Genomic DNA, 10,024 nt, shown 5'->3' with positions numbered 1-10,024 from the left:
ATACACATGCTATCCCACTGGCTTTTCCCCTCACATCTGTTGTTGTTTTCTTTTATCCTTCTTTGTCCCACTCCCATCTCTGAAGAAACACTTCCCTTGGTAGAGAACAGAAGCTTTTCATAGTGAGTGATAAATTTTTCCAATTCCATGAGGGAATGGGTCTGCTCTATCTAATGTCCTCAGGGTAATTCTAAGGTGCTATTGGAAATCATTGGAGACAATGTAGCATACACACATTTTTATTAATAGTAAAGCTCTTCTCTCAAAATCCTGTCTTTAGAGCAAGATATCAAGCTGCTGGTTTAAGTGATGGACTTACAAATTAATGCTCGTGTTTCTCAGTGTGAAACAAGTTCAGTGAAATATATCTACTGTCAGCAGTATAGCAAGGACTTGACTTAGGCCCTTTCTTCTAACACCCAAAATATGTGTAGTAGGTTTTTTCCGCACACAAATAAAGTCATTTAATTGCCTAATATGATCTGCTAAAAAAGTTACTGACTTTCTACCCTTTTAAAGTTTTATTTGCTCTCCTTTCTCCAGACCTACCTCCTCTCTGGCTTTTGGCATTACAGGGCAGTACTTTTTGTAGTTTGATGTTGTGCTGTCGGGTAGTCAGTGGCATCCAGCTGGGGTAGCTGTTGCCTTAGGTATTTTTTTAATGAGCACGATTTTCAGCGGTTTTTCATCTTTAACACAGCTGAACTTGGACTCCATCCATCAAAAATTTACAGCCAAACTTTTCCTAGAACAGACACTGAACACAAGGTATCTACAGCAATAAAGCATCAGTGTTGCCTTTTCATGACTGGCCCTAAAAACAGTTGTTAACTCCAGCTGTACACTAGAACCCCAAATACTTAAGAAGAAAAAGCTCATAAATTTTAGGACGTAATTACAGAAGTGTATTTTTTAAAGTGTTTTAATTGATGTGTTTGTTCCAAGAGACCTCTTTCCAAGCACATATAAAAAACTTAAAGACAGTTATTGGACAGTGAGGGTACAAACTCAGGTTTATACACTTATCGCCGATGCAAGAGCTGCACAAAAAGAACTTGCTGCTATCACTGAAGCAGAGTCATATCAGAATTGGGAGAAAAGTGGGGTTATGGGTTACCAGACCATTTCCCTGAGCTAGACAGACTCTTGGATTCACCCCACCGGCTATGGAAACAGCAGGTTCAGGGAGTAGCAACTGCAGATAGTCTTTTGCTCTGTAACCATCTCCACCCCAGTGCAATCTGATCTTTCCTTTATCTGGGTGTCCATGATGTAGTTCAATGACAAAATAGGAGTTGAAGGGAAAAAGCAAGTATTAATCATCTTATTTATCTGCACTCTTACACACAAGTGTCATGTCCACCAAAAGGATCTTAGTCCATCCAAATACAAGATTTCATATAGGTTGCTGCAGGGAGGCAGGGACAGGGAGGAAAATGTAGCTTTTATTCCATTGATTTTTGCCTGGGAAAAACACCAGCACAAAGATGCAAGCTCTGCTCCTGTTCCACTTTGAAACCTCTGTTCCAAGTGCTGCTTCAAATTAGGTTCTGATAGGACAGCTTGGCAGCCGGAGTCTCATCCTGACACCTCTCAGCAAGAATCAGATTATCTGAGCTGCACTTAAATGTGTTCTGGAACTACCTTCGTTACCAGCTCATGCTGTTGAAATGAGTTTCCCTTATCACCATTTAATTCCTACGAGGTCACTTCTGCAAGCAAGGATTTCATCTTACAGAAACAGCAGCTCCAGCAGTTTGGCTTGTAAAGGAACAAAAACAACTGCTAGACAAATCCAATGTCTTTTGAAAATATTTTATGTTAAAAATACAGAAAAATATTTCTTGTTCAAAGAGGAAAAATATACTGCATGATGACACTGATCTAGGTGTGTTCGGAAGGTGTCTGTGGCTCCACAACCAGTCACTGGAGTGATGACCCGATTTGGCAGCTAATGGTTCTCTTTCAACTTCTCAATCATTTATCAAAGCCAGAATCATACTGTGACAAAACAGAAAACATGATACCAGTGGATTACTGAAGCTTGTGCAAGAAGGAGCAGCTCTCAGTGTCACGGGAGAGCTGCACTGAGAGAACCTGAAATAGAAAGTCAAGGCACCCCTGCTGTGTGCTTTGCTTAGGAAGACAAGACTGCAGAAGCAGTGCTGCAGCAGAGGAACAGCAGCTCTGCCACCTTGGAGTAAGTGGCCCTATCACAGAACACATCTGTTTGTAACTCAGCCAGATCAACTTCATTTTTTAAAAACAGAACTTGTAAAATAAACTTGGTCCTCAAGAGTATTTCCATTCTAAACAGGCCACTTACTGTAGGTGCTGAAAGCATGTAACTCTTTATGTTGTACTTGTTTTAAGATTAAGGAATAGCCTAAGTTTCCAAACAGTGTTTGATCAGAATGAATAAAGGCATATAATGAGGCCAGAGATAGCTGTCAAAATATATTACTGAGGCTTAGCAGGATGCAAAAGGTAAGACATGAATACCAGCAATTACAGCAGTAGAATAGAGGAGATAAAAATAGCTGGCAGACAATCCCTTTGTTCCTTGAGAGCAATTTTTTTGAAACTAACCTGTAAAGGTACATGAAGAAACAGAGCAGATGAAAGCCCAGCTTAATCATGGCTTCTTTCATGTGTGATTTCAGTTGTCCTCGGTTATGGATCTCTGTGGGATCAAATACTCCCATGTTTCCACTTGGCACCATAATGTACCTGAAAGTTTAAGAATAAGAAAAAAAAACCCAAATAAAAAGACCCCACACAACAAAACCCAAAAATGTAATCATTGAAACATTAGGGAGTGTCGGGGGAGAGCTTGCCAAGAAGGGACTTTCATCTAAAGAGTTATTTCACAATTCAGCATAAGGGAGTTCTGGATATTGCACCTTTCTCTGCCACTATAACCCACAAAGAAAGAATAAGAGAACAAGAAGCACTAAAAACATCAGTCCAGCTTCCATAAATAAATGGGAGAGATTCCAAGTAATAGCCAATTCCAGTTAATTTTAATTGCTGTTCACAGTTAGTTGCTGTCATGGGGGAAGCACCTACCCACAGTGGAAAGTGCATTAGATGAGGGGGACTAGAAAAGAATTTAGCTAAGAATCAGTAATTTATTTAGCAAAAAACCTCACATAGGAAATCACAAACTCCAGTGGTCAAAATGAGATGGCATAGGCCAAGGCAAAGGATCTGTGCTGTTACTCCTGCCTTTGTCACAGCCATCCTCGGTCACCTCAGCACAGACACTGAGGCCGATGAGTCGGGCAGAACTGAAGATGTCAAGTTCTGCTGTCCAAACCCGCATGAGAACAAAAGCTGAGTGAAGTCAAGTGAAATGTAAGCCAAGGAAGCATAAAACCAGCAGACCAAATGTTTATGTCCTGTGACAATTGAGCCAGCAGCATGTTCTTTTGTCAGAAGAATTTCTCGAGGGAGCAAATGCGAGCACACGAAGTTCTCACTCCAGCTGAGCTCAGGCTAGAGCATCACTTCATTGAGATGTTACACAGGCTTTACCTTCCTGGAATCAGACTCCTTCTATCCAGGAATTTAACTCTTTGTCTTAAAGCTGGAGCAGAAACGTGGTCTCAGAACAGAACGCTTGTTAAATTTTCTTCATCTACTCAAATGACACCACTTGTAGTCCAAAAGGCACTTCCCCACCCCTTACAACATTCATTTCCTTAACAGGAAGGGAAGGAAAGGGAACAAGCAACAGGGAGGTTTTCTAGCAGCAGTAGGACACTGGGAAATAAAAAGTTCAGACCACAGTAATTGTCTGTCACAGAGGCATTGAAAAGCACAGCAGCATATTTGACCAATATCAAAGACAGTTGTGTCCCATTAAAACAGTTCATGTTAAATAATTCCAGTTTGACATTCTCTTCTAGAACTGAAGTTTTGAGTGATTTTTCTGTTTTCAGTATTGTAACATAAATTATTGTCCATTTCCTGGGAATGTAATACATTTTATTGGAATAAAAGGAGGAACACGTTTCCTGTACCAATTTATCCTATAAATAGAATGCATAATTTTCTTATATGTCTGGGATATGATTGCCATAAAGACAGCATGTATTAATTTTGCTTTTTATAAAGAATGATAACACTTAAATGGTGCAACTTGATTGTGTAACCTGTGAGGTGTTTCTTCCAAGAGGCCCCCGAGGTAGGACAGCCTGTATTACATATCTAAGGAACTGAGCCATGGGTACAGTGCTGCTGGATGCTGACAAACCCAGCTCAAGCCAGCTGTCATACTCTACACAGCAAAAAACTTCTGCAGCAAACAAGTAAACTGTCAGCTTTAATAAATACACACATTAGTGCCTCCAGTATTGCCATTCCATGGAAGCTGCTACCACACCAACAGGACACTTCCCTCTAGATTTCCCAATTTTTTAAGGGATGTAGAAGTTCTGGCCAGAATTTTCACTGAATTGTAAAGATTTTATTTTTTTTAATTTTAATTTTACTCTTTCAGTTTTATCTTCTTAAAGACATGGCAAGAATCTCATTATTTGGGCCTGTTCTCTCAAGGAGATATATGTAACACAGAAGAAAAAAAAGTTGAATGCTTTCCTTAGTTTTAAAACAAGGAGAATGTAAGACAAAACTGTCTCACTGGAGACACTACAAAGTTCATCAAAAAAAGTTAAATATCATCTGAGTGTGCTGAGCAAGAAGGGCCAGTAGTATGTTACAATAAACATGCTGCAACTTTGAAAGTCTCTCTTGATGCTCTTTTTGACTAATTTATCCTTCCCAGGATTTGTTTCTGATACCCCCTCTGCACAAAACCTCTCTCCTCTCACTGAAATCCTCGACGGAATTAGTAAATTAAGCAAGTACTGCCTGTAGCTGCCATGTGGTCATTGGGATTAAGCAGGTTTTAAAGAAATGTGAGTAAGGGGAAGAGATTATCCTACCTTTCTATCATTTGCACTGCAAAGCACAGACTTCTTCAATCTCAACAGAATTATTTTTCTTCTGTATTTCTAACCTAAATTTCCCCTCTTTTACTTTGAACCTGTTACTCCTGGTCCTATCACTACACTTCCTAATTAACTGAAAATGCTAAACCCCACACTTGCTTTTGCAGGCCTCCAACTCCTTCACTAGAAATGGGATAGTCCAGGCTGTTAATGTGGGAGAAACTCCTTGATCCACAGAAAGAAGGGAGGATTAGTGATACAGGCTTAATATTTGGACTTCTTGTGGCAGGACAGGCAAAGTATCATGTTGTCATATTCATTTATTGCCTACATTGCATATCCAAAATTGAGGAAACAATCCTGGATTTTAGGATATTCAGAATATTTATGCCATGTATAAAAATGATACAAAATGAGAGCTGTCAATACAAAAGAGCAGTCAAAGCTTACTGCCTGAAGTGTAGAAATAGAAATAATTTCTCTTTTAAAACTCTGTCTGACCAGGTTTAGAAGGGAAAGCAAGTGGCTACTTCAAAAATTAATGTAAGTACACAAAATGAAGCAGCAAAGGGGTAACCAGTACAAGAAATCATCAAAGCTTCAAAGACAATGCATTCTGCCTGCAGTGTCTCTGCAGAAACAGCCTTGCCTAAATGAAACATCAAACCCTAAAGTTGCCAGCAGATCCCAAATCAAATACTGGTCACTATGAGTCACAGCTGTACACAGGGAGGGGCAAGCAAAACCAGGCAAAAGCATGCCCTATGTGTGTGTATTTAGGCAACATTTATTTATTAAGCATAAAGTTATACTGTTTCATGTTTCTCCAGCTTAGAAACATTTGAAGGCTTTGTTGGCAGTTCTGTAGAAAACAAGAATGATATTTATCAATATTTAAATAGCATACCTATTTTGCCCATGAACAACCAGGTTGTCAGTACAGAGATCCTCAACTTTGTTTTAATGAGAGCTGTGAAACTTCTTGTTTAATTCTACCAGCAATCCAACCCATCCCTGCAAATAGTTAGCCCTGGCAAGTTCAGGCAAACAAGAATGACAGCCAGCTTTTCATACCTGTACCTTAAACACCTGGGCTTTTGGGTTCCCTCACTATAGTGATTGGAGATAAGTTGTGACAAATTGTGACAAATCCAGAAAATTAGCTTAACACCTTTGAAGGGTCAGTTCTCCACACACCAAATGACATCAGATAAAAAGAATGGTTTGAACTGACAGTCCCAGTGTTGCCACATGGAAACCCTTCCTGACAACTAAACTGTTTCCAAGGGTGGCAGCCCAGTGTACAAAGACCAGTAACACTGACAGCTGTCCTAGGGTGAAAAGTCTACAAACCTTCCCAAATACAAACTGGCAGGACAGGAGGCCAAAACCAATGCAGATGAGGGGGAGAGACAAGTCAGTAAATGAAGGAGGGTGCAGGGGACAACACCACAGCCCCATGGTTGTACAGCCATCAGCCATGCCACCCTAAGCACTTTTATGCTGATAGCACTATCAGGAACAGCATGAAAACATTATCAGCTCTGTTGGCAGTACTACTTCATAATCCCAATTAATCTGCTATTATTTCCTTTGCATTTGGGAATGACCCACAAATTGAGATTCCTGGGCACTAGAGAGAATGCAAGCAAAGACCAAAAGTTTCATATCCTTTACACTGTTGGGTTTCTTGTCATTTTAATGACAAGAAATTGTGTTAGTTTGATCAATGAAGACTGTTAGCAGCTCAAGAACACAACTGAAACATCTCACCATGACATATTATTCATCTTTGTACTACACTTAAAGATTTAGCACTAGTAACAGTGCTAAAAAGCAAGCCCACAAACCCTTGTGCACTTACCTGTATATATTCCATGTGGCCACTGGCAGGTTAAGGAGAAAGATGAACCAGTGCAATGAAATAAGCATTAACACCGTTACAACAGCATGACCAATCACCTCAGGCACCACCCACTGCAAAAAGGGGAAAGAGAAAAGATTTACATGCACAAATGTAAATTCCTTTATGAAAAAGGCATCTATTTGGGATTATAATCTGATTATAATCATGTAAAATCAGAAAAAACCTGACAGCAGAGGCATGTGATTCCATCACAGTGTGGAGAAATCGATACCTTCAGGCGGATTCCACACAAGTAAGCAGAAATCAAGCCCTAAGATACTGTAACAGAAGTGCTTTATCCAAGCATTACAAACATTTCTGGAGAGCAGCACAGCAGCTGTCTGAACACAACTATACCACACAAGCATTCGAGAAAGAGAACTGAGAAAGTATATAGAGCTCATTTGAAATCACTGCAGAGAACAGTGGATTTAGTAACTCAGATAATTAAAAACTGCACAAAGAGCCTCAGGCTTGGAACAGATAAGAAAGCTGATCAATATAAAAACTGACACAGTTACATTGGGTCAGCCCCTGGCAATTACACATTTTTGGCTTGACAGGATCTTGTACCATTCTCTCTCATATTAAGAAAAAGAACACCTTTGAATCAAAGGGAACACACACATGGAAGGCCACATTGATTTAAGGCTAAGAGTTTTAGGCAGATTCATGTAAAATGGTACTTTTGTGATGGAATTTGCTGAAAGATGGATGTCCAAAAAAAGACAAGCAGGCTGAATAAGGGATACATGCAAAATACTGCCACTCAAGGCTCCTCAGATACCGTCACACCCCAGTTATTTGCAATATGCAGATGCAGGTACTCAGATGAAGGATGTGGTTTCCTCAAACCACAGTAAATGCAAAGAAGAACAATTTACTTTATTGAGCTTGGAGCAGCATGATCTAGCATTGATGTAGTCGCATTCCAGATCTGATAACGTGATTATCTGAAGTTCAAGATAAGGAAATACTGTATGGTAACTCAGAATACACAAAGCTTTACTTTAGTTTTAGGGGAGAACCCTCTGCTCTCAGCATTCACTGTCGCTCTGTGCTGGTCTTTCAAAGGCATGTTTCAACTAGTTACAATTCACTCCTCTTTTAGATAGGAGGCTTGGCTACATTTTATCATCATTTTATTATGTATTTCCAAGGGCAACTGTTGCACAAGTGCTAAAGTTCAGTTCAGCCCTTAAACCAGACCAGGGAGGCAACCTCAGTACTTTTAGTATCAAAATTGTTACTACAACACTTGAAAACAAAACTTAAACCGAAGAAAGAGTTCATGCACTTTAAAACTCTCCGCACAAAATAGTGCAGTTTTAAGCAGTGAATCTCATTTTTTTTTCAACATGTACAACAACACTGAATTAATTAATACTTTGGTAGGAAATAAGAGGGTAACATCATTATTGAATGAACTTTCAGACTGAAATACGAGTATTTGAGACAGAAAAGTCCTTACAAAAAAGGCTTAGGATGCACGTGGGCACCTCGCCATGCTGTGTCCTGTAAAGCTCATGGTTCTTTTCTCCAAGGAAATGAACACTAAGAGATTTTTCTTCTACTCCTAAAAAATCGGTAAAGGCTTTTCATTTTTCAACAAACAACTTTTCCTTCTAGGATGAATTTCTTTCGAGTGGTTTCGCTACAAGAACTGGGGAGACTCTGAAAAATCCCACCAGGATTGAAAGAGCGTGAAAGCCAATTCTCTTTTATTGAGAAAAGTAAGGAAAAGAAGTCAAATCTGTGCACAACGCCAGGCAGCAAAGACTGCGAGCCAGCCTCCAACAAAAGAACATGGAAACCCTGCTTGCCGAGGAGCTCGGAGCCCGCAGCTACGAGCACACAGCCCGCACGGAGCAAGGCGTCCTCGCAATTCAAGCGCTGCTGGCCGCACTTTTTAGGCCCGCGTTGCTCCCGAGCACCAACGCGGGGCACTCGCTCCTTGTGCCGCGCTTGTGCCTCCTCAGCCGCGGCCGCGCCCGCCCGGGGAGCCGCAGCCCCGCGGAGCGAGCACGGTCCGGGCACCGAACCCGCGCCGCCGCCGCCCCACAGCCCCCGGGCCCCGCGGCCGCGGCCACCACCCAGCGCAGCCCCCCCGCCCCGTCGCCTTCAGCCCACCGGCCCCGGCGGCGCCTCAAAGGGCCCGTCCCGCCCCGGGGCCCATCCCTGCCCACCCCGCGCAGGAGGAGCAGGATACGAAGTAAACGGAGAGGAAGATGAGGGCGCAGCAGTCGATCAGCGAGAAGATGAAGACCACCGACTCCATCCCGCCGCCGCGCCCGCCGCGTTCGGACCCTCCCGGCTGCCGTAGGCCCCGCCCTGCCTGGGCGGGCCCGCGCCGCGCGGCACGCTGGGTAATGGAGTCCCCTCCTCAGGCGGAGTGGCGGCCATGCGGTGCCGGCCTGGCCGCGTCTCCGATCCCCGGCTGAAGCAGCGCATCAAGCAGGTACCACCCGCCCTCCGGGACACCCCCGGTACCTCCGGCACCACCGGTACCACCGGCACCGGCAGCCGGTGGGAGGGGGTCTCATGTGTCCCTCTCTGGCTGAGGGGCCTTGAGCATCCGGCCCGCTCAGTGGCGGGAGAGGACCAAACCCCGTCCCTGCCTCTGAGGGCTTTAGAAAGGCTTTAGAAAGGTCTATTTGTTTATTTTATTTATTTTAACTTTTTGGAAAACAGTTTTGTTTTCTCTCGTTCTTCTCTCCCCTTTAGTAGTTCTGGTCTTGAGGCTGACTGCTGCTTCAGATGTGAAATGAATAGGGCAAAAGAAATATACTCAAAGGATAGATAGATAGATAGATAGATAGATAGATAAATAGATAGATATAAATATATGTGTGTGTATATACACGCAGATGGTGTGTATATGTATGTGTATATATATGCAGATACATATATAGATATATATGTGGTGTATATGTATGTGTATGTAAATATGTGTGTGTGTGTGTGTGTATGTATTTAGACCTTATGAAGAATTTCTTCGAAGAAAGGATGATTAAACATTGGAATGGGCTGCCCAGGCAGGTGGTGGAGTCACCGGGCCTGGAAGTGTTTAAGGAAAGACTGGATGTGGCACTCGGTGCCCTGGTGTGTTTGACGTGGGTGGTTTGATCAGTCATGGGTTGGACTCGGTGATCTCAGAGGTCTT

General features: G+C 42.3%; 2 protein-coding genes across 3 annotated transcripts in view; one reads left to right on the top strand and one right to left on the bottom strand.

Annotated features, from left to right (window-relative positions):
• Window positions 1-223: 223 nt before the first annotated feature.
• On the bottom strand, window positions 224-9,203 carry CNIH4 (cornichon family AMPA receptor auxiliary protein 4). Its single transcript, XM_039570058.1, has 5 exons — window positions 9,071-9,203; window positions 7,746-7,814; window positions 6,820-6,932; window positions 2,590-2,730; window positions 224-2,001 (listed from the first exon to the last, which is right to left on the bottom strand). Exons 1-5 carry the CDS (start codon window positions 9,137-9,139, stop codon window positions 1,974-1,976), a joined length of 420 nt encoding a protein of 139 aa, XP_039425992.1. The 5' UTR covers window positions 9,140-9,203; the 3' UTR covers window positions 224-1,973.
• Window positions 9,204-9,212: 9 nt separating this feature from the next.
• The window catches only part of NVL (nuclear VCP like), a 40,632-nt gene continuing 39,820 nt past the window's right edge, over window positions 9,213-10,024 (top strand). Inside the window, exon 1 of one of the 2 annotated variants that reach the window (XM_039570055.1) lies at window positions 9,213-9,319. In XM_039570055.1, coding sequence (XP_039425989.1) covers window positions 9,263-9,319 — 57 coding nt within the window. In that variant the 5' untranslated portion in view covers window positions 9,213-9,262. The remainder of the gene's footprint in view (window positions 9,320-10,024) is intronic. The other variant, XM_039570054.1, reaches the window with a different exon arrangement.

The sequence above is a fragment of the Corvus cornix genome, chromosome 3 (genome assembly GCF_000738735.6).
Source record: "Corvus cornix cornix isolate S_Up_H32 chromosome 3, ASM73873v5, whole genome shotgun sequence".
Taxonomy (NCBI): domain Eukaryota; kingdom Metazoa; phylum Chordata; class Aves; order Passeriformes; family Corvidae; genus Corvus; species Corvus cornix.
The sequence above is the reverse complement of the archived record's forward strand: the minus strand, read 5'-3'. Positions and strand labels throughout refer to the sequence as shown.